At 44.5% G+C, this 25,282-nt stretch overlaps 1 protein-coding gene across 2 annotated transcripts in view; it reads right to left on the bottom strand.

The window, feature by feature from the left end:
- Positions 1-25,282, bottom strand: part of GHRH (growth hormone releasing hormone) — a 309,118-nt gene that overhangs the window by 5,328 nt on the left and 278,508 nt on the right. For both annotated transcript variants that reach the window (XM_069652292.1, XM_069652293.1), the window contains one exon: positions 16,108-16,212. In XM_069652292.1, coding sequence (XP_069508393.1) covers positions 16,108-16,212 — 105 coding nt within the window. The remainder of the gene's footprint in view (positions 1-16,107; positions 16,213-25,282) is intronic.

Genomic DNA, 25,282 nt, shown 5'->3' with positions numbered 1-25,282 from the left:
GGAAAAAATGAGTTTCTTTTATCCATTGCGCAACATAACATAATTGATTTGCAAACGGGTGGTTATTCCTCAGCACAAGGCTTTACAACCTTGAAACGTTATTTCCCCAGTTCCCTACTCTGGAAAAACACTCAATGAACTCTCATGCATTACTAGGGGGACTACACGATTTAGGGGCACTCAGCTGTAAGCGAGTGGCAAGAACTAACTGGGGGCTTTGTAATCCTCTGCCAGAAAGAAATGCCATGGCAGAGCGCACTCAAGGTTCTGTGCATGCTAGACACATCGCGGGTAGTGCACATGCACAGGGCTTGACTGGCCGTGCATCTGGCTTTGGTAAGACAAATTGTGTACCTGTGGGATCGGGAGTCCTTCCCTTGAGAATTAGGGGGTGCCCCCTCTAATATGCTCCCTTTGTAATATGTGAACCATGTATGGCAATTGGCAGGATGTAGAGTTTGTGCAAGGTACCCCATATTAGATAATGAGGCCTGTGCAAAGGTTCCCTACCTGGCTATTGGGGTAAGGGTTGGGGTGACCATGGGGGAAATGTATCCCCATCCGCTAAGTGATGCAGTACCTGAGGGGGTGGTGTAGGGAGGATCTCCTGGTCTACCCTAACCTGACTGTGTGGCCTGCACTTGTCACTTAACTGTACAGATCCTCTTAGTAGGGCTAAGTTACAGATACGAAACTGCTGCAGCAGAGAGAAATGAGGCCGGATCCAACTATACGGGGTGCTTCTCCTACAAGAATGCCCTAAGACAGCACACATGATCCTTATAGTGCCCGCACAAGCTCCTGGACAGGGAGAATTCAGAGGAAGCACATCTCCCCTCAGCTGGATCTCCAGCTTACATGCACGAAACAGTGGTTCCAAGGTGGTACCAGCCCCAGTTATTCGCCTAGCCCATGGGCACATGAGTGGCAGATAAAGTACTGCGGTATGAGAACGCCTGAGTTTTGAAACTAAGCAATCCAATTGTTTCAGTGGACAACATGCACACCTGAGAGAGGAGGTTTCAGGTCAGCAATAAAGGCAGAAAGAGTCCATTAGCTGAGAGGGAGTTTCAGATACAGGAGGTGGTAGTTTTGGGAATTACTATCGGTGAATGTGGGTTCAGTAGGAAAACAGGAATAATAAATAGTTATAAGCCTTAATCAGTTTTGTTCAGGTGCAGAAAGTTTTCACAAACCAAGATGGTGAAGGAGCACCAGGTCGTTGATTGGCTAAGACTTAACATGGGAATTGCTGCCAACAGTCTTAACTGCTTTCCATAGTTAACTCCAGGCAGCGAGTTCGTCTTTTTGTTGCTCTCTACGGGTTAGGCCATACATATCTGGTCACTAGGAATCTTGAAATACAAGTTTGGCAGAAAGCACGTTTGTGGGACAACAGGAGAGTTGCGGTGGGAGCACAGTGTTTCTGGCAGTAAAGATCATATTTTACTTTCAAGTCAAGCTTCTAAAAAACGTTCAGATCTTACAATTTACTTCCGAGTAGAATGCCACTTCGTCTGTGCATTTTGTAAATGTACATAGTTATCCAGCATCTGTATTGGGCAGACGCTGCAGCGCATTCCTTGCTGGTCCATCTGAGGAAAGGCGCATGCATTGACTCTTTAAGCAGTGCGCTGCTGCGATACTAATGAGTGAGGGCCTTTAGAAGATTACCGAAAAAAACGCTCTGAAAGTGCGCACTGAAGAGACACTTATTAATTGGAAGTAGGGTCTTTCTTCAGTGCAGCGGCAATGCTTCCAATTAAAAGCCTAGAACGAGGCTTAAATCAATTTGAAACGATGAACCGCTCAAACGTCACCCATATAGCACGAGGGATGAATCTATTTAGTAAGGTGAATTGCTTGAACGGTACAGAGAGCTTGAGGAGATGCTTCGAATCGTGAAATATCATTTCAGACAAAACTCTTTTGAACAGGTGCAGAAGCCTCAAACTCAAGTAGAGAAAAGGAGAATAGAGCCTCTCAAGACTACATTATAGGAGACAATCAGTTCTGAATTAAGAAATTCCTCTTAAGGAGAAACAATAGGACCTTCTAGAATGCTAGCTAGTTTTAGTTAGAAGACGTCAGGGAAAGTTACTTTAGTTCAGGATATGTATTTAACAAGCAGGTCAAGGAAAGAAATATTCAAAAGAATTTAGCATTTATCTTAAAGTCAGTGTTTGCTAAGAAGGTTTTCGAGTGGTAAAGAAAGTAAAGGTACACTGCATTTCGAGAATTATTTTCTCTCAGCCTTAAGGAGAGGAAAACGGATTTCCATGTTTAAATCGGAAGCCAGGGAGTCTATATGGAGGTGCCTCACATGTTCTTGCCAAGCAATACTGCAATATTATCAAGATATGCCATGCAGAATTTATCAAAATATTCAGTGATGCAAGGCTTACCCACTGTCTTGGGCCCTTCGTCGCAGGGCTGCACGGGCAGAGGGCTGCCCTGCGAAGGTCGGTAATATCCTGGGTAACCAGTCTACTGGCCAATCAGGGCACGGTGGGCGGGTCGGGAGGCGGGAATCACAAAACCAGGAAGCGGGGAGGGAGCGAAGGCTGTGGGAGGGGAAATCAGGGGATGGGGCCAGGTAACAATGGTGGGTTTTGGCCTTAATGCGCCAAATGTTTTCAAAATATGCAGAGATGCAAGGATTACACTCCGGGCACGTTCCTCAATGGAATGGGGGGCCTAGGTAGTGGAGCAGGTTGCTAAACTCAACACACACGGTCTACTGGCCAATCAGGGCACGGTGGGCGGGTCAGGAGGTGGGAATCACACAACCAGGAAGCAGGGAGGGAGCGAAGGCTGTGGGAGGGGAAATCAGAGGATGGGGCCAGGTAACATTGGTGGGTTTTGGCCTTAATGCGCCAAATGTTTTCAAAATATGCAAAGATGCAAGGATTACTCACCGGGCACGTTCCTCAATGGAATGGGGGAAATTAACCAATAAAGTACATACATATCTGCCGTATAACCCCGAAAAATGCATGTATTTACCCATTAGATGCCTTCTGTGTTTGGGATAAACTCGGAGAGCACAGGCACATATTGTTTGTCATCCTGAAGTCCCCAAGTACCTCACTGAGATGCTCAGCATCTCCCGGGGCCTGCGATCCACCAGAAGTAAGGAAATGTGCAGACTTGAATTATGACAGTGCAGGAAGGAAAGAACCAGAAGACAGGTCTTCTCTGTTTACAATCCATGACTCTGGAACTGCCTCCACATCAATATCAGACTTGCCCTATCACTTCTACAGGTTCGTTAAGAGCTCAAGACCTCCCTCTTTAAGGAATGGCTCCTCCTTAACACCTAGGTCCACACACCCTGCACTGCCCACTCGACCTGGGACTCTGCGATCTGCTCTCCACTGTCTTCCCCTATGCTGCCAATTCCCCACCCTCCCCTGTTAGATCCCCACTCCTTTTTTCGCTGCTTCCCTCACTGTGTGCTTCCCCCATAACTGTAAATTGATCAGTTGCTTCCCAAATCAAGGTCTGCTTTAAATAAATACCCCAATAATAATAATAATATGTTTGTGACACAAAAGAAACAATGGCCTACTAGATATTATGCCACTGTGCAAATATTGCAGATCGTACAGGAAGGTGGGTTCTAGTACAAATGATAACCACCATAAACACCCATTGCCATGATATATAAACCCAGTAAAAATAATGTTCCTTAGAAAAATGTAAGTAGAAATTCCTGTGCTCAGAGAGCCTGATCAAAACATCGGCTCTTAGATTACGTTATTTACAACTGTCTATGTATGAGGCCTATGTCTATGAATGCCTAAAACATATAAGAATACGTAAATGAATAAACATGTTACAATTACTATTCTGAGTTAACCACATTAGTATCAGCTGGAATGTGTGCTGTCTCAGTGCCGCCACCGAACATGCTCCAATAACTTGATTGTCTCTGCACACTATAATGTGCCACATAATGTCACTTGCACATCAGGTCCTGTGTCACAGATCACCTGCCAATCAGTTCCTGTGCTACTGTCATGCGCTATCTGCGCTCACCATCGTGGCAGTTATGGAGTAAGTGGAAGCTCCGCCGCCATTGAAATGCCCACTAAGAATTCTCCACTTCCCGATTTATCGGTCTTGTCTTTTCTCCTCATTTGTTTTCCTTCCGGTATTTAGCCACGCCCACCGATCTGTCCGGTGCGTGGCAACCCTCTGCTTTCCGCTCCGGGTGCTTTCGCTCTCTCTTACTCCTTAGAGTTTTTGCTAATATTCTAGTTCGCTGTCCTTTCCGGTGGCTCAGATTTATTTTTCCCTCCTGAGTTTGCTTCTCCCTTTGTTTCTCTCTTTCTAGTTTTCTCTCACCCGTTCGCTTGCTGCTTGGGTTCTGTGATCGCGGTAGAGGCAGCGCTGTCTTTCCTTCGACTCTCCCTCTCTGTGGTTTTTTCTAGTTTGTTATTTTGTTATTGTCCCTAATCCTTCTACACTCCTGTCTTTTTTCCCAGGATTCTTTCCTGATTCCCTTTCGCTTCTCTGGCGCCTTACCTTTGCTTTTCCTCCAGTTTTGCGGTTCGCTCTTACCTGTTGTTTCCTTCCCTCTCTTCTGGCGGCGGAGTCACTCTGGGACCCCGCTTTGCGAACAGGAATCTTCTGCTTACCGTGGACACTCCTTCCAGCTCCACGGCGCCGAACATCTTTGAACTGCTACCAGAAGCATACTTCCTCCTGTTCTGCTAATCTTCTACTCTGAGGAACTTTGCATATTACATTCAACAAGCTAGAAGTCTTTCATCCAAACCAGCCTGCCAACATCCTGAGAGGTTTTTTGAAGCACTGCTTTTTTCCTCTCTTCTGGCGTTTCCGGAAGGGGGTCCCCTGTTCCCCTGTCTCTTAGGGTACCAGGGTGGCTCCTTTCGGGGACGACCATATCTCTTCTCAAAGAAAAAGACTCCTAAGAAGAAGAGACAGAAAAAGAAATCCTCCACAGAAGACTCAGGTAAGGAGGAGTGGGGTTCTGAAGAGCGAGAGGTTCTCGGGGTTGACAGCTACAGAATGTCTGCCCACTAGTTACTTTGCAAGCTATGGACAATCACCAGGTTGATTCCCTGGAGAAGAAGGTGGTCGGAGTTATTTTACTGGGTCTTGTTATAGCACCAGCTTTGCAATTGTCATTGCCTTTTGGCAATTTGATTCCTGAATTTAAACGGGTGAGGTTGTAGTTTGTTTAGTAGGAGCATACAAAGTAAAGATTGCTGTTAGATGTGCTGTGTGAGGCAGTCCGGTTGAGTCTTATTGGTGTATGCATGGAAATGTGTATGTCATTTGCCATGATTCCTCACCCTTGACGGTGCTGGCGGGGCCCCAGAATTAGGGCTTTGCTGTGTGCTGGGGTTCTGTAGCCATATCCTCTGAAGGGAAGGACTAAATACCTAAGAGATGGCTCGTTTGAAACCTTATTTATGAACCTTTAACTACTGATAAACACCTCTATATCCTGAGAATGAGAGATGAAATCACTGGACAACAGCTGAGTATTTTGGAATGGATCACTCAAACATTCATAAGGAGTGAGCGCCTGGCAGCATAACCAATTCCCTTCCATGCACCAGCTGCATTTGGTATCATATGTCTGCCATAGGTGTTAGATGACATAGGACTGATGCAGCTGTAAGGTCGATAGACATCTGCTCGAGGTATTGCATGCCAGGGACCCGCTTTAGGTGCAGTGTTTCATCAGACTGCTACACATGTTAGTCTACATGGGCCTGGCACACATTCTACTGTAGGTGACTGTCAACTACTGCCAATGGCCAGTGGTAGAAGTGTGCCCAAAAAAGTAGTGGCGGAGGATGGGATAGGCACAACGGAGGAATGTGAAGCGCATGTTCCAAGGGGTGGTGGATGGGCCAGGTTGACAGCAAAGTGGGTGGAACAGGAAAAAGGAGGTGCTCGTTATAGTTTTCCATTAACTTCTCTCAGTTGGAACATTTATATATGGCCTTGGGAAATCAATTGCCTCTATTCGTTGGTCTTAACTCTGTTGGAACCCATACTTAACACCTACCTGAGCAGTAGCTGCTTTGACACGGATCTGCCACTCATGAAATGTGTGCTGTTATGAGTAGAATTTGGTAATGTATTACAAACCCTGGATCCCAAGGCTTAACCCTTTTCTCTCCGCTGGCCTGACCGAGTTTGAGGGATCAATAGTCTGTGATGCTGAAGTATCCAACATGAGTGCATTACAGTAGTCCAAGTGACTGGTCACCAAGGCTACTACTATAGCTGCACTCTTGTCTATAGGCATGAAGGGGCAAATCCCACGTAGCCACCGAATGTTAAAATAAAACCATGTGGAAATGGCCTGCACCTTTATCAACTAACATCTAAGCATTAAATCTGACATAACAACTTGACAGGTTTTCCCAAAAATCGGGGGGAGATGGGATGTTGTAAGAGATATTTTCATAGTATTAGGAGAACCGTCTCCCGCGTGCAATAGTTAATGTGATGCCAGATACTCGTCCAGGCTGAGATGTCATTCAGTCTTTGTGAATGTACAGTGAAACAGATTTCTGTTTAGCTGTAACTGCTGTAGGGTGGTAAAATGAAGAGGCATGTTTTAACTACAAAAAGAACCATTCCCGAATGGTAAAAAAGATTGTAAAAAGTAATGGAACTGTTAACAGTAAAAAACAAAAGAAGTGGTACTCTGCTCCCAAAAGCTTCCGCTCATTCGACCACTGGCTGCAGCAGATCCAATCTGGCAGAGGCCTGAGCCTGATATTGTGTAATTAATGCATATCGTGTGTACAAGGTAGGTGTCTGAGACTTGCTGCTGTCTGGGACCTGCTCAAGATGGATCCCTTCAGTTATTTACATATTCAATTATAGAAGTATTTATCATGATAGGATGCAGACAAGGGGCGAAAAGAGCCACGTTGTAAGAGAAAATATGATCCAGAATAGGAAGCAGTGGGTGATCAAAGTACATTGACATACTTTTTTGGGTGATGTTATGTTGTGCTGGTAAGCTTTTATACAGTGACAACCCCCCACTGTAGTAGTATCAGGGCGCCTAAATGTACTTTGCTCTTTCTAGGGGTTATTCAGACCTTGGTCTGCTGGAGGAAATAAATGAGCATATGGAAGATAAGAGAATTGAAAAGCCGGAAATAGATGTTACAAAGTGTGGAGGGATGCAGGGGGGAAGAAAGTTTTGTTTTAGCATGACTGCATGCATATTAGTCCAAATACCTGGACTGTAGTTTGGGAGAGAGAGAAAGGAATGACGTAAAGTGCTATGATAATTGGATTGTGCTTCCAAAGCAGAGGCAGTCTTGAAGAATTGTAAGTTGGAAAACGGTGTATGTAAATGAAAGTAATTGCTTATTTATGCGGTCCCTTTCAAAGAGTATGCAAATCACCTAACATTAGTAGGAACTCAAGGGGAGCTTAGAATTGCATATAAACAAATTCCACCACCTTATACAGGATGGTGAAAGACAGGCAGGGCTATGGGAGGAGAATAATAATAGGAGTAAAAAGAAACAAGCATCAACAAAGCCAATAGTGATGCCTTTGTGTGGGATTGTATAGCAAGTTGCCAGGCAGCTACAATTTTTTAGGTTATGCCATTATTTCCTCGGGTACTTGTATTATATGTAAGATCTTGCTATCATTGCTGTTCATTTGGATTTTCAGAAACGGGCATGTGGACAGATTCTGAGAAGCCACCCAGTTCTGTTGAACAGGAAAGACGCTAATTCCTAGGCAAGCTCTATCATGTTGTGTGACTGGGCACTAAGGCTGGGAGTTAAGCACACACAGAACACTCTCAACACAAGTTAGGCAGAATGTCTAAAAATACAGTTATTTATTTAGGCCTCTGACAAACTCTTATCAATGAAAAACCACAGGTAAGTAACAAACTAACTCGTTCACTACTAACATGTACACATTCACTTTGATGTGCTATTCTAAGAGCGCTAGCACTTCTCTTCTTGACCTTGGTAGAATGGCAGAGCAGTCAGGCTTATCCTAAGAGGAAGATGTGAACTGTAGGTAAGTACACTGAACCTAGTTAGCAATGCACATCAAAGAAACACATGTAAATGTATATTAAAATATAGGTTTATTATATTTTCACAAGAGTCACTATTAAATGCACAATAAACCAACACACATAGGTATACTTTACAATACTTTCAAAAGGACACTTCTTAGTTGGTAGTTGCTGAACACACACAATTGTTACAGGAGTTTGACAGGTCGACCATATTATAGGTAATAACGTGCACCAGCAAAGTAATACAGTAATTGCATTTAGTCAGCATACACATATAAGATAGTGATTTTTGGGAAGAAAAATAGTTGGTTAGTGTTATCCTATCAGAGCTCCAGGTTCTAGAGGCAGTTTTCCTGCACAACAAGTCTTTTAAAGCCCAAAATGCAACCCTAGCTAATAGGCAGTTTGCAGTGGGTTAACGTCTTGAAAAGCAGGAGAAGTCAAAAGTTCCTTTGGATACTGTGTAGTCTCTTGGAAAAGAAGATACAAGAAGGCTTAACCAATGTCAGAGAACCTGTTAAAGAACTCGCTAAAGGAACACAAGCAGTGGCTTTAGTCAGAGGTAAGAGGGGGTTGCCCTGGAAACTTCTTCGTACACTCCAATGCTCTGGAGTGACTTTTTGGAATAAGGTAAGCAATACCTTTTCCACCCCCCAAAGTACCTTAGGTTTCAAGAAAACGTTTGTGGTGGATGTTCCACGATGTTGCCGCTCTGGACCCGACCTCTGGATTCCTTGGTCCGATGATGAAAGGCAGGACAATTGATGGGATCTTACAGCAGCAGTCTCAAGGGAGGACCTCCGGCACGGCTTTCATCAACTTCTTTGGTCCCTCTGCAGTTTTGGCACCTTTTCTGCAGCACCAAACCAAGGACGTGATCCGCCCGGTCAATCTTCTTTGGTTCCTGCAGTCCCACACTCTGATGAGGGGGTCTGGATGAGTTGGATTGGGTCTCTGGAGTAGCCTTGAGGACTCAGCAAAGACTTGGATAGATTCCGCCTTTCCACAATGATGCACTCAAATTGGGGCAGCAGATCTCCTGGTATTAGAGTTCTGCAGCTCTGGAAACTGACATGACCTCGGGAGATGGTTCAAATTAAGTTTCGTCTTGGGTCTGGTTGTTTTCACCAGTCAAAGGGAAGGAGACATCCTTGTCGGAGTTTCTCTGTCGCACAAAAAACAGGGTCAGGACAGCAGTGGTTGCTTCGCAGTATTGCAAAGGGCCTGAATGCATCTCTGGTTGGCTTCTTCTTTTGTTACTTCAGCTTCCAGTGGTTGACTTGGTTTTCACTCCAGGAGCTTCACCTTTTATCCAGTTCAGGGACTCACTCCTCTGCAATCTTCCTCAGCAGTTTACAGAAAGGGGCGTTTGTCTGTCCAACCGGGACAGCCCGACCCCCAGTGGGAGCTTGTCCCATTCAGGCACTCTGACAGATGAAGGACAGGGGGTTGGAAAACTCCTCCCCCACTTCCTGCCTGCTCAAACACTCTAGAGCCTAGGCGGGACACCCAGGTGTTCCTGGCAAAGGAAAAACGCACAAAGAGGCCTCCCCCTCCCAGAATGGTAGAAGAAGGACTGACAAATACCAACCACACTGGTAATGGCAAACAAAGAAGGAAGGCCCTAAGTTAGTACTTGGGTGCACCTATTGTGCACTACCGAGGCTATGGACATAGCCCGTGGTAGGAAAAATACATAATAGTTGGTACACACATCCACTGCCACCAGCCATAACTAGGAGATTGTCTATGTGACTAAAAAGTGACAGGAGCAGAGAGAAGGGAGATTCTAGTATCACTTTGGCACACACCACCTTATGTGGAGTGCCAATCTCTCAGACTTGAACGTTTTGGGAGAGATACTAAGTATCTCTCTCCTTAGGAAATGTAGTTATTGCAGGATAAAGAAAAATAATCACAAAGGGGGACCCTAAGGGTCCATAGCAACACTGCTCATAAGGGGCTGTATGCTGCAATACTAAAATACAGATTCCTTTAAGAGTTATGGTGGAAAATAGACTCCATTGGATAGGTACAATGCAAAGAATACATTTCCAAAGGATGCAGCTGTTAAGAATGAATGAGTGTAAAAAGGCTCCACTCATTCTGGATTTCAGAAAAAGATCCAGAAGTCCAGTAAATAGTGCTAGGGGTCTCACTAAGAGAGGGGATGAAGCATACAGGTGATAAAGCTACCTAACACTAGTGCCCTAGATTCACAGGTCCCAATGCAGTTGCCTTCAGAAGGCTAGGAGTCTGGAGTCCTTTTAGGAGGCTGAACAAAAGTTGGCATGGCCAATAGGCAGTTGGAAAGTGTCTCAGAGTTGGCAAACCTTTGAATAAAAGTTCTTAGCACATCCTCACCCAACCCAGCCACCTTAGGGGACGCCCAGGGGGAGGATCCTTGGCCAGAACTCCATTGCTTACAATCAGGAAAAGAAGAGATAGGGGGAAGTCATTACTCCTATTAAACCCTATGGAGGTAGGAAGGGGGTAGGAACAGGCATGTTTACTCACCCCCTGTACTCCAATTCACTCAGGGACCACCCCTGAAATTCCTGAAATAGCTTTTCTTGTGTCTTGGTTGTGTTGATTGAAGTCCAGGGGTCTCGGGTGCATAGGCCACTTTTGGTGTTGGGTTTTGGGTGTGGCTAGTTCCCGAATCTGGTCTCAGATGGATTGGCATTGGACAGCTGGGCAACTCTACTAGAGTAAAAAAGGACCACCACTTTGGCAATAGCCTCAGAGGACCCCGAGGACATGATGCAGGCAGCGATCCGCAATGGCCACTCTGAAGAAATAGTGGTAGATGACCCTTATGGTGGAAAGAAAGAAACTGATATTAAAAGGCCCTTCTTCATGTACGAGAGCTGTTACTTCAAGTAAATGCTTTTTCTTTCATTATTGGAGGTTCTGCAGAGTCCCAAGGCTCAACTTGTGCTGGTGACCAATGCAATAAAGTAGCCAGGAGAAAGCTCGTCAGTTCACAGGATTAATCTTGGACACTTCCGAAAGCTTCTGAATGCTGGATCTTTGGCCAGGGGTTGAGACTGGTTATTCCCACTGGTCCAGGGGTCGAAGCACCAATGAAGGCCTTCTGGAGATCAGCAAATGCAAAGGCCTTTCCAGATCAGTTGAATAAAGTGCTGGTGGCCAGCTTCCAACTATGGTCTCTGGGTCCTCATCCGAATGCTTCTTTTCATTAGGGTCTTGGCTCCAATGATGATCTGAACAATGGCTGCAAGTGTCCACCTTTTATCCAGGATTCGAGCTGGAATAGCATCTACGCCCACAAATGGTAAGGATCTGCACCATTCAAACTGACAGGGGCTGTCCAATTGGACAACCTCTGGCCAATACATATGTCCAGCAACAGACACACTATGGCATTGATTTGATGAGGCAGCCCCAGGCCCCACATCCAACCACACACACAGACCCCCACTTTGCCTGGGAAAGCAGGAGATTTCCCAGAGGAAAGGCTTTCTATATATGGCAATTTTGACTCTTCGAGAGCGGGAAGAAGGCCAAAGAGCAAGATTGCCAAACAGGCAAACACCTCGTGGCACTGCCATTTCTGAGTATATGGTACTCTATTTGGCATTAAGCAAGTACAATGCAATAGTGCATAAGTCAATAAAACAAAAATGGTATAAAGGAATCCGCTGCCTCAAGTCCGTTTTAGACATGTCAAGAGAGTTACCACACACTTATAAATAACAAAGTTACAATGACACAGTGTCCCTACCACACTTTACTGTATGGTAATGTGTGCAATAAAAAATATGTTTTATGCCATAGGGACCAATGAAGGCACGTCCCCAAACAAGTATCCCAAAAATACCAATAATAATAGAAGTAACACACCCCATTAGGGAATGAGACTAAGAGATAATTTTGCAAGGATAATAAAGTTGATATAATATAGAAAATGCCAGCAAAGAACTCTTCTGCCCGAGAGCGCTCTGCCAAAAATTATACGGGCAGCACATTATAAAAGCCAATTACATCATTAGTGGCGATTTCAGACTTTGGTTGATGCAAAGTTGCTGGTTGGTTGGGAACCGATGGCAGCGCCTGCTCAATAGGGGATGCCAGGTGCCTATTGGTCTTTGCTTCCCAGTCGATTCCGTAGCACGTGGCTCAGCTCGGCTCATCGCTGCGGTGAAGGTCAGTACAAGTGAGTGCAACATTTCTACCTATCTAAACTAAACAACAGGAACTTAATAATGGCGGATACCTGGACATAACTTTCAAGCGGATCCTTTGTAAAGAGGGAATAACATATTGGCATGCCGACCTCCACATTCAGGGGTCCATCGATACCTCACCTCCTGCACCCAGTGTCTTTCATGGGGGCTTGATCTACGGCCTACCTTCCTGGTGCCCCATGATACGAACAGACATGTGTTGTTGTTATAAGAGGGATATATTACTACCCAGGATAAGACCTAGGGTGGGTGTTCTGGAATGATCGAGGCGAGGGGGTTAGATGATTATAATAAAAGGAACAGGGAGGTCAGAGCTGGTGAGCTTTGGCCTGCTGGGTGGAGAGTGAGGGGGCACGGGTAGTTTAGTGGAGATGCCTGGGCATTCTTGCTGTAGCCTGTCTCTGTCCCACGCTCTTCGCAGAGCGCATCCTGTGACAAAATGACACTACAGATTTGCAACATTCAGAAGACAGGGAACAGATGAGCTGCCGTGAGAACGAGGCTTGTGTGGAACAGACCTGGTGTGCTAATGTCTTGGCTCCTTCGCGAGAGAGGCTGGGGGTCCGAATGCCGCAGCCTCAGAGTGGTGGATTTCAGGCCAAGTAAAAAGATGGCGTTTAGGCCTGGTGCAAAAAGAATTCCTAATGCCAAGGCATGAGTGATGGTATTAGTCTACTTTGTTAGGTTATTGGGCTCTTACCGCTACAGTGGTGGCGAGGGCGTCTCCATGCATGGCTGTGATGATGCTTCTTCTCCTTGGCGGTGTCTATGGGGGTGGGGTAGGATCATCTCCTTCCCAACACTGATCAGTGCCCCCAAAACAGATGATCTTATAAAGGCCAGTGAAGTAAAAACACTGCACTGGCCTCCAAAAGTCAAAACAGGTTCAAAATGACAATAAAAGTGTGGGTGTCCATTGATGTCCATGTAGGGAAACCAGCAAGAAGAACATCTTTCCGAACACTCGTCCTGCCCCAGACTAGGGACAGGAGGATCTAATCCCCCCCGGATGGGTTTCTTGTTGTAGTTGATTAGTTGATTATACATTCTGAACAGACCATCAGCATTTTGGGGACCTGTCTTATCTCAATAGTGTCAAAGCCTTGAAGGCTTATGGACCACCTGAGCAATTTAGGACTCTCATCCTTCCTGTTCATCAACCACTTTTAGGGCTTATGGACTGTCTGAATGATGAAGTGAGTCCCAAATATGTTGGGTCTCGTCTTCTGAAGGGCCCACACAATGGCAGCACATTCTTTTTCCACAGTTGTCCACCACAATTCTTTGTCATTAAGCTGGCAACTGATAAAGCATATATGGTGTTCCATGCCTTTGTCATCCAGCTGTGAGAGGACTGCTCCTATTCCTATATCAGTGTTATGACTCGAATCCCCTTGTTCTATCCCGTCCTCACCTGGATCTGAAGAGGGTTCTTCGGTGGGATCCTCCCAGACTTTCTTCTTTCCTTTCTCAGCAGTCTTCTTCTTCTTCCCTTTCCGGTCGTGAAGATAGGGAGGGACTCCCTCGGAGGCCACCTTGCCTTAGTGAATACAACACTAAAGGCAAAAGGGGGCTCTCCGGGGAGCCAACCTCCTTATAGTCAGGGAAAAAACTGTAACCGCTTTGGGTCTGTGTTGGCTGCTGTAATATGAGGAGGACCGTAGGGCGGAAAGCTGAACGCCTTCTGATGAGACAATTCACTGGCGCAGTTCTTACGAGGAGGGAGGAAGTCTTAAGCGGTAGGAATGCTGGTAAACTGCAGAAAGTTGAGGAGGCAGTGGCCAAATAACCCATAAGAGGGAGGGAAAGAGAGGAACAGAGCATAAGCAGGAAACAGTCGGAGGTGGAATACCTGCTAGGTAAGCGGAGACAACAAACGAGCGAGCATTCCGGCAGAGAGCACGGTTGCAACGGTCGGAACCTTCTGCAGAGGCTGTTTTCATACGGCGGTGGCCATCTTGGAAATAAACTAGACCGCCGACACGGACGTAACGATCAATGTTACGTCACTGTCAATGGCGGCGCTACGCCGTCCAAAGGCGCCATGGACGAATCCTGACAATCAGGGACATCAGTTTGTACAATAAAGGGTCTCAGATAGTAAGGTGTCCTGAGAACAGGTGCCTGGCACAATGAGGACTTCAATTCATAAAAGGCCTTCTAATACTCCTCAGACGAAGAGACCTTTTCAGGTTATTTGGAATAGTGAGAGCAGTCAAGGAGGCTGTTATGGTGCCATAGTCTGCCATAAAATCCCTGTAATACCCATGGAGGCCTGGCAAGACTCTCACCTGGGTTTGGGTTGCAAGGGTATCCCAGGCCTGCAATACCTGTACTTTCCTGGATAGGAGCTGGATATTGCCCCACAAATCTCATGCCCAGAGTAGGTTACTGATCCTTGTCCAGTCTGGCATGTGTTTGACTTTATGGTCAAGTGGGACTGTTGAAGGGTCTGCAATTCTATCTGGAGGTGTCTCACCTCCCAAGTGATACTGAAAACTGCAATATTATCCATATATGCCATGCAGAATTTATCAATTCAATTCAGGACATGGTGGCCAACCTATGGAAAGTAGCAGGTGCATTTTTTAACCCAAAGGGGATTACCCTGAACTGGTAAAGACCATCAGGTGTGAACAATACAACCTTCTCCTTGAAATGATCAGACAGGGATAGTTGCCAATACCTTTATGTAAGGTAAAAAGTCCTCAGGATGTCTGGAGACCTTGTAAGGTAATTTGTTAACTTCTCCAGAGTTCTGTCTAAGTTCAGGCCCCGCCTTATCCTCATATGGTTTTGCGGTGTAAGTAGCTAAATGTTTGGGCTGCCAATTGAAATGTGATTTTTGAACCCATTGCAAGGAGTCCGGGGAACTCAGGAATTATCAGCTCTGTGGTACCACACCTCATAATCGGCTACCTTAAGGGGATAGGAGCATCTAAGCTGAGAAGCCCCTAACTCTGAGTCATTGCATAATGAGGCTTAGCTAGGGGATTCTCTGCACACTGCACCTAGGTCCAGCCTCACCTGGCTTGTGGCAACACCAGGTCCGCTGGAGACATCATCATCCACCAATAAGGTCAGGTGGGGGACTTTTTCACACTGTATATGTGTCTGCAACACAGACTGGATGTTAGGAGGAAGTTCGGGTTGGATCTACTTGGACGAGGCACCAGATGTTAGATTGTCAATGTAGAGAACCAGGTGTAAAGCATTTGATGTTCCCCTGTTCAAGAGGTCATTTTCTTTGCATTCTTAAGATACAGGCAATATGCTAAAGCAGTAATAATATCAGGTTTTTATAATGTGATTCATGCCCCATTCCTTCTTCAAAGTGCTTCAATAATTGCTCTTTTTTTTGCCCAACTTAATAGCATTGATGTTATCAACATTGGAAACATGAATAGCTGAGTCAGCCTCTCCGGGTGAAAACCAGAGATAGCAGGTTGCACACAGATGTCCGAGGCACGCTCTTACCTTGTTCAACAGAATTGTATCTTGAATTAGAAAATGTAACTACTTACCATGCATTGGCTAACTCAGTAGGCCACTGAAACTGGATCAGTTATGCTCCCCTGCAACAATGTTTGCTAATGTTGCTGGTTAAATCATTTGCTCATTACATAGGAGTGCTGTGTATGTATCTGCACAGGTCTGACTGAATGTTAGGAGGCATTTCTCTTTTTCTCTATTTAGATCAGTAATTTGAAATTAGAGTGAATGCAGAGATCCAGGTAAACAACATTTGATTTTGCCTCAAACCAGGAGCCAAATCCTGCATTAATACAAACGGAACTAATATACTATTCCAATCTCACTGCATAAAGAAAATCAATGACTTACCCTAGCCGCTTTCCCATGATCGTTTGTAAAAACTTCCTGGCAGAAATCTGTCCCAAGAATTTCCTGTATGTGTTAGTAAAGATGGCATCTGCGTGGCGCTCTGACCTGTAAAAAACAAAACGTCGAGTACTGAGTTTGCACTGTACTTGATACTCCTGTATTCATCACCCTTCTAGGGGGACTAAAGATGTAAGCACAACCTGATATATTATGAATACACCTTTCACTTGGAATATTTTTATTTTCATTGTTCATGTTTTACTATTAGGTTGGTGAGTGTCTGTGTCAGGTCTAGATACTTGAGGTCACCACAATGCCTAAGGAAGGTCTGGCACCATGGGTAGATGGACAGGGGAAGGAAGTGTTGAAAGTAAGGGTGGAGTGTTTTGGCTGGGTGAATGGGCATTTTGATTCTTCAGTAAAAATGTTAAAACATTTTCCTTAACCAGTTTTCATATTAGGAGGCTGTTAACATCCCATTCCAAGATGGCAGAAGGGCAGGAGAAGAATGATTGGTGTAGGAACTTTTTGTGAATTGTGAAGGTTCCAAACATTCTAAACAGCCTTCATCAGCAACCTTTGTACTGGAAGTTCCCAAGTCAGGGACATCCAGATTTTGGAGCATAAGAAGAATTGTGGAAGAGCACAGAAGAGAGGGCCAGGAAGCAGTATTCAGGCAGAACTAGTTCTCGTGAATGAAAAGACAGTGGAAATTGTCCTATGTGTTTTGTACAAAGTTTAATGCAGTCAAAGCTTTTGCTGTTCATATATACGTTAAAATAAACTTCTTAAGCAAGGAAAAGAGTTGAATGATATTATTTAATACGTTTTTGTAGAAAAAGGAAATAAACCAGTACAGACTGTTTTTTTCATTTTAAATGCAGTTTACCATTTTTTTAAATGCACGATGTGGCGCGTGCCAAACACGGGCACTGTTAACAGCACAGTCGGAGCGACGCAATTGCAGGGTCTCTTTTGGTGCAAGAACGAAGAATGGTCGCACGCCCCTTTAGAGGAAGGACCCTTTGCGTGAAAAGTGTGTTTCGAGTTCAACAGGAGAAGAGAACCGCCTAGCAACTTTGGCAGCGTTACCTGCACCTTGATCAAGTAGCCAGCAGCGTAGCAATCGAAAACACTAGCGCGGAAGGAGAAGAAGGAAAGCTTGGAAGAAAGACCAAAGACTATGATGTACATAATAGTTAGTTGAGTAGAAAACAGACTCTTCAAGCACATTCTAAAATCTGCTAAAACTAATACGACAATTTAAAGATAGACATTTAGCATTAGGGTAGAAAAGGTTGTAATTTTTTTTGAGTAGGAAAGAAAAATAGAATAGTTAAGTAACACACATAAAACTCAAAGGAGAATAGGAAATAGTTTTCCCTATCCTGGGTCTCCAAATGGAATAAGCAGCAGCATAACTGAATATAAGAAAGATTTCAAGACACACCTCTACTTTCCTAGCTGTCTCTAGGCGCTTCAGCAGAGACTTTCAAGAAATGGGTGGGGATTACATTGGGGAAGACTGAATAGGTGGAGGTCAGGAAACAATAGTGATTCTACAGGAATGTGTAAATGTTTTACAGGTTAGCATAAAGAAGAATTGTCAAAAGGAGAGGATTGCACTCCCTGAGGTTTATTATTGTATCCACTTTCCCTTTCCCCCGCTGGGGGGTCTTGGATGTCACTGTGTAGTAAGAGTGCCAAACAGGACTCCAAAAGGGGGCTAGTGCGACTTAGCAACTTCTGCGAGATTGTAGACGGGGTCCCGGCATTTACACTTTGTAAGATTCTATTAGGCTATGCCAAACAGCTTGTAGGCCTTTGCAGCAGACTACTTAAACATTCAATTGTTCATTGTATGATGTGTGACACTAAGAATGACGTTTCTGCAAAGAACCATATACATGCAAAGGGACGTAGAGAGTTACATTCAGTGATGTAATTAAGCTGCCTGTTTGATTGTCTTAATAGGTGGTTTGGGTGTGGTCATTTTTATCATATCACTGTAGGGGATGATTGTGGGGTAAACAAACCCACTATGCTCTGTGGCCTAATTCGTAAGGTGACAATAATATGATACAAACCCAAACCCTTTCATCACTATCAATGGGGTCCATACGGGGCTCCTTTTTGAATGTGACCATCAAATGTGAGGGATATTGGCAGCACTATGGTCTCAGAGGAGAGGGGCATGTCCTCAACCTTCAGAGCTCTGTGTCAATATCCCCCATACTTAGTTTTGACCTACCTGACAGTAATGCATTTAAAGTTCCTTCACTTACTTAAATGAGATATGCCCCAGAAAAAAGGACTACTGACAGGAGAGGCCACTTCCCACGTGAACATTAAAATAGAGGTAACCCATAGAAAAATGCCTTATAAGATTCTCAAGAGTAGCTTATAAGAACTTGTGAGAAACCAGTGGATTTTTTTAGAACAATAATAAGACCTTTATAGGAATTCATATGACATCCAAATACGTACTTATAAAATCGTATAGGTTTGTAATCAGCCATCTCTACAGTCATGACGCCCCCACTTTTCTGCTTGTCAGTGAAGTAATAGGTTTTCATTGGCAGATTTTAGAATTCACTAAATGTATGAATGAAAATAATGTACAGTAGGGCCATGAGTGCACAGGATAATCGACATTCCATGCGTAGGGTATTATATGGGTGTAGGGCACTCAACCTTGCAATATAATACCTCCTTCACATTGTGGGGAGATTTGGGCTTATGAACCTACACCCATTCTGGCTACTCCATAGATAGTATCCCTCTTGGGTCGATTACTTTGGAAAGCTATGAGTCATACAATTCAGTTGCTCTGCATGTTTGGGGCTCTGTCCCCACTCAAGGGGAGTCCAATCTTTGTCTCCTATCAATGCTTTAGGTGCATGAAGGGATACGCCCCAATGCCATCATCAGATCCAACCCGGGATCATAACCCAACCTGGGACGAACCCTAGGCAGCATGGCACTGGCAATTTTATAACAGTTTCTTCATTGACACATACTCCTGTTATAATGTCCTCAATAAAGAGTACTTATAATTCCACAATTATTATAACACAGCACACATGCTTAGAAGACTAGCATTAGCACAGTTTGTCAGTACAGGTATAAATTACTTCTAGAGACTTACACCTTCATATTCCACTTCTCCTCTTTTAAAAAAAAAAGGCAGGAACAAGATTGACGTGTTTTATTTCTTAGAAAAGACAGGCAGCACAAAGTCAATGGGGCCCTTCCTAAATGAACTTGACTCACACACCTCGTACTTAACAATCTACTTTTTCCTTTGTGTATTATTCTGCTGAACCTCTGGCTTTTAAGCTGAAAACCAGCACAATATTCCACCTATGACATTTTACATTTCATTATGTGTATTTTTAAAAATATTTTTAAATAAAATGTCCTATTTGGGAAATTTCACTTCTTTATAGATACCATAGCGTGTCTCTGGCAAATATAAATAATCGTGCATGAAATAAAACATAAATTTCAATCAAATAAAATACTGCGCAATAAATTAACATGCAATTCAAAATTGCCTGAAAATAATTCCATACATTCAAATAGTATTTCGGAATATAAACAATTATTGTAAATATATATTTTCATAAACCATTTTAAAAGAGAAAATCAAATCAACCACATTATTTTCAGGTTTTCATTTTACTCATGGCTGATGCAGTTTTTTGTGTAAAATGTTACTGTTTTTCTTTTTTTATGACAAATAGAAGCAACACAACTGGAAAGAGACGCATAAATATATAGGTTTACATGCCCTTAGCTTATAGTTGCTTTTGTAAGTGCAGGGTGTGCCCTGGCATTAGAAGGGAGTCTAGTTTTAAAACTCTTTCCCCCTCTGCATCTTCAAAAGTTATGGACCTTACGGATATCTCCCTTGTTGCTGATGTTTTGAATGCAGGGTTCCCGGAGGTTGCTTCCCACTTTCCAGAGATTCTTAACATTTGCAACTTGTTTCTCAATGATTAGGTTACTTACGCAAACACGTTCGCTCTTGATCAACCTAGTTTGCTTCCTCACGTGCCAGACTGGTCATAGTCCACCTGGGGCCTGTTACAAAGTCCCCTGCCTAACTCAAGGGACTTACACTTGGTGGCCATGGGGGCCAGGTGCCTCTCCATGCTCGACAATGATGGGCAGGGGCTCGTATGTTGAGGATTCCCCTGGTCACCTGCCCCCAAGTCCCTAGATAGAGGACCGTCACATAGGGCCATCCAGAATCTCTTTCCATTTAAGAGCGACATCTCTCACATTTGATGACTTGAATAACGTTGGACTTGAGATTACATCTTCTCCCCTGCCCCCATGCCCTATATGCAATCACGGAATAGATCATGCATTTGCTATTGTGCTTTTTAAGAGAGTCGATTTCTCAGAGAGAAGGAAACCATGTAGCAAATTATTTAAACTTCTTTGACATCCATAACTATCACCCGTTCCGATATCTGGAACACCCAATATTCTTTTTCGGCACTTGCACTTCCTACGACACTCATGCAGTGAGTCCACTTAACAAACGTATGCCAAGTATCATTTACTGGCAACGTGAAACCAAACAGCTCAAGTGGGGAATGGCGTTAAAGTCTAAAATAATGTGAGATGAAAAAGGCCTTCCTGAAAGAGCAAGAGAGGTATGAGTCACCAGTTATGTAATGTGTTGGAAATCGATGCCTCCTGCTCACAGTTATGTTAGGATGATTTTGGAACATGCAAGATCTAACTAAATGTGTGAGCAATCGTTTTACCAAGGTTTTCTGTATTTTTCACCAAAGTTAAAGACTGGCTTCACAGAGCTGAAGAAAATATGGAGAACTGCATTTATTTGGAATTCAATAGATCACAGTACCAAAACATTTCGTCAATCATTTCCTTATTGGGGCTGATGACATTTCGAAATTAAGTATATTTAAACAGGAACTACCAAGACAAGGCCTAAGCAACCTGGAATATGTTGTCTAAGGAGGATAGCTCAGGGGCAACACGCTATTCGGATCAACACAGGTTCGATCCCTGGTTCCACGCTTAGAAACCTCTGGCTATTAAGAATGTTATAAATAGCTCATTACAATAACAATCTAAATAAGGACTCAACCTGGATTTCTTCACATGTTGTTATAGTATTGATATCATGTGTAGAGAGAATGTATTTACAGTGACATTGTATTTCTTTCTCAATGACCATCAGTAATCTGTGTTTTGGAGTAATTGTGATGCCTGTCACAGCCATGTGTGATTTCCTGAGCATCAAGCACATGAAATCTAAATGACACTTGTGTGGCATAGAAAACTGCATACAAATTCAGTGACCGTATTTGCAGATGTTTAAGTTCATGAAAGAACCATACATGAACCAACACAATAGTCCCATTTTGTTCTATCATACATATATTTCACTTGGAGTCCTTGGATTCGAAAATTCAATGAGACCTGCCTGAGTCTGGTGATTGAAAAGGGGAGTTTTGAAACTGCTTCATTACAGAAATTGAAACCAGTTACAGAATCAAACGTTCCAGGCACAGTCCTGCATACATCCAAAGGACATTGGGTCTGTTCAAACTAGTTCTGAAGGTCAGCCTGAACCTCAGCAGATGGTCAAGCTGATAAACAAAACTTCAAAAGGACTTGTCATAATTTGTCAAAATCCAGGCATCCCATAAAAACTGCATTAGCAAGATGTTAATGGAAAGGTTACGGAACTGTGCATGGCAAGAGACATTGACGAGACATGACGAGTGCAGCGGTGTGGTAAAAACAGCGGTAATGCAGTGGTAACTCTGTTACTTCTGCATTACCGCACCACCATACTAAAACTTTGGTGTTGAGGTGGAGGAAAAACTTCCAGCAAAATGTTGGAGGTAATTCCACCACATTACTGTCAAAGAACGGCCAAATTGGCGGAATATCTGCCGGTGGCAAATCTGCCCAAAACCACATGGAGTTCATAAATGGAAGCTGATACCACCATACCACCACTTGTAATCAGGTGTGGCAGTAACAGTAATTCTGTTTGGTGGCATTCCGTCGGATTTACACATTAATAGCAAACAAAAAGATTGGGCCTAATTACGAGTTTGGGGGTAGCCATGCATTTAATAAGGGCATGGCTACCCCCAAACTTGGGTCCGGGTTTGGGTCCTGCAAAAGGGGACTTACCGGGCCATTCTGACCTTGGAGGGCCCGGTAATTCCCTTTCGCAGGACCTGGACCCGGTACGTCCCCATTCCCATTGAGCTCTATATGGCTCAATGGGAATGGGGAGGATGGTAGCAGCGGTACCATTCATAACGGTACCATTGCTACCATTCTGGTCTGCTCTGGTCTAACCAGGCGTGCAGAGCGGCCCTCGCAAGAAACTCGTAATGTTGCAGCATGGCAACAACGGCGTCGGTAGCACTACCAGCGCTGTTGTTGCCTTACCACAACATTCGTAAGGAGACCCATTATGTAAGCAATGCACCCCCACTGTCACATTCAGGGAAAAGTCTGCAACTGCACATTAAACAACCTGATTCCTATTAACATGGCGGACATCTTAAATCAAATGTTCAGACATTAAAGTAAGCGCTGTATCACAATGGAAGCTCAGATCAACATGAACTTTGGATAGTTTGTAGACAGAAGTAATATCTATCAGAACATGTAGAAAACTACACACCATGCCACATTTTGAATAAGTGAAACATGGTCAAAAAAGGTAACTGCATCAGATGTATTATAGCGCAATGTTTCAAGTGTCTAGATGTACGCATTGATGTACAGAATCTGAAAATATTTGTTTTATTAATTTTGAATATTTTTCAAATTGTTTTTATTGCATTTATAACATGTGAGGGCTCATGCACATATCAACAGTTGAAGTTTCACTGAAAAAGAATACATTGCCCTATCCACCTCCATCCGCACAGAGAACATGGCACCTCCTCAGAGGTATTCTCCCTTTCCTCTCCTTCCCCCAGAAGCTCACTGTCTCCAGAGCTCTGGTTCTCTCTAAGCTGGACTACTGCAACAGCCTCTTTCTAAATCTGCCTGCCTCTACTCTCTGCAACTCATCCAAAACAGGACTGTGAGACATGTCCTTGGCCTCAAGCCCAGGGATCATATCTCTCCAGGACTGAAATCTCTGCACTGGCTCACAATGGCTGTGAGGAGCAAGTTCAAAACCCTGTGCATTGTCCACAGGCCTTCTGGGGCCTGGGGCCTCAATACCTTCAACTCTCTCTTCCTAAATATCTTCCTTCTCGAGCTCTTCGCTCATCCGCCTCCACCTCCTTCAGGGTCAGTCGCTTCTTCAAGCAACAAGTTGGTGATAGATCTCTTTCCTTGGCTGGGGCCTCCCTCTGGAACAGCCTCCCTGCCTCTCTGAAAATTGAGGAGAACTATCTCTGGTTCCGGAAGCACCTGAAGACCTTTCTCTTTGCTTCTGCTATCTCTCCTCCTCTCCCTTGCTGAACTCCTGGCTGAAACTGATCCTGCACTGGTCACCTGGCTACCCTCTGTTCCCGGGCCCAAGTCCCTTCCCCATCAGTTGCCCACCTGCACTGCCCCCCTGGCAACCCTTGCACTCTGGGGCTGTTTCTGTATCCCTACAGCCCCTACCAGCACTTGACATCTGATGCCTGGTGAAGAGGGAAAATCGAGATCAAACCCATGCCCCCTCACCCCAGGCGCATATACAGAAGAACAGCAGGAAGAACAAGGAGCGCACTTATCATTTGAACCAGGCCCCAGTGCACCCATGGGTGACAAATATGCTGAAAGATACCCACTTCACCAACAGTGCAACTTCCATGCTACATTAGAATCAATGCAGCAATATCAGAATCTACAAACCCAAGAATCCCTGTTTAAAGGCTTGCAAATGCCTATATGAATTAACATGGTCTAATTGCACAGTGTAAAGCCATGTTTCAGGAAAATTACAGCCAAGTTAATTTCTCTCACTGAACACTAGCTGCAGATGCCTTCACCAATGCTCCTCGCAAACCCACGAGCAGCCAAGGTCGTGCAGTCAGATAAGATTGCTTTCTGCAGACAACATTTTTTTAATTATCCACAAATGCGAGTAAGCCACAGCAACCCAGTGTGTTTTTTTTTTTCTTTCTTTCTGGGAACAAAGACATTTGGCAAAGACTCGCACACCATTTGAAACATAATTGTAACAATAATTGCTCAGCCCTCGCCAATGAACGTTGAGAGCCCAGGTGCGAAAAAGCTTGTTTCAGCTAAAAGTTATGGGAACAAATTCATAATGCAACAAGCTAGAATTAGGTAATGGTGGGCTGGCACAGCTAAACCAACCCACTGACGCAAAAGTCTAATGTCCAATTATCAGGCTCTCTATAAGGGCTACATAGGTAACCTATTACTTAGCAGCCAATAACAGGAGGAGATAGGTTTCTGGGAGCTGATCCAATTCTGTGAGGTCAGCCTGCAGTGTGTTACAAAGCTGGCTTGCAAACCAGCCCCGTGGGAGACGGCACCTGAACTCTCGATGTGCACGACGCTCTGCGTGTTTTTTGCTGCCCAGAAATAAACGCAGTTTGGAACATGTGGCTGCCTGCTGGGGTCTCTGTTGCATTTCTGTGGGCCATATGGGAGGTGTTGGGGTCTCCCGTAGCTGGTGAGGGTATGGCTGCTGGGCCCCACAGCCCTGGTGGGGGTCCAGCTTCTCCCCAACAAGTTGGTGCCCTCTGTGAGGCTCATTGCTCATTTTAACATGGGTGAATGAGCACTGCCTGCGCAAGCCCTGCGTTGAACTGCACTCCCTGCCGCCGACTCAAGGAAGCTGTGGGACCCTCACCTGCACCTGAAGACCACCGGAAAACGCACAACTGGCTAAAGGCATCGGGGGCCACTTGGAAATACCCCACTTGAGGGCAGGTGAGAGCCCTGCAGAAGAAGGGGTCCGGTGAAGCGTCTTGAGGGGGTGTCCAATAGCAGAGCAAGTGCCAGTGCAGCATAGGAAATGTAAGTCAACCAGCAACATGGGCTTTCAGGGGGGGGAAGTGTTTCAAGTATTATAATGTATTGTTGATCAGTATGTTGCAGAAATGTTAAGTTCTTTTGTTTGGGTAGAAACTGGGGGGAGGCATTGTAAATTGGGTGGTGGGTGATTGTACATTGTCACAAAATTCGGCGC

This window comes from Ambystoma mexicanum, chromosome 3p, assembly GCF_040938575.1.
Source record: "Ambystoma mexicanum isolate Mex_15411 chromosome 3p, UKY_AmexF1_1, whole genome shotgun sequence".
Taxonomy (NCBI): domain Eukaryota; kingdom Metazoa; phylum Chordata; class Amphibia; order Caudata; family Ambystomatidae; genus Ambystoma; species Ambystoma mexicanum.
Note: the sequence above shows the minus strand (reverse complement) of the source record. Positions and strands in the feature narration are given on the sequence as shown.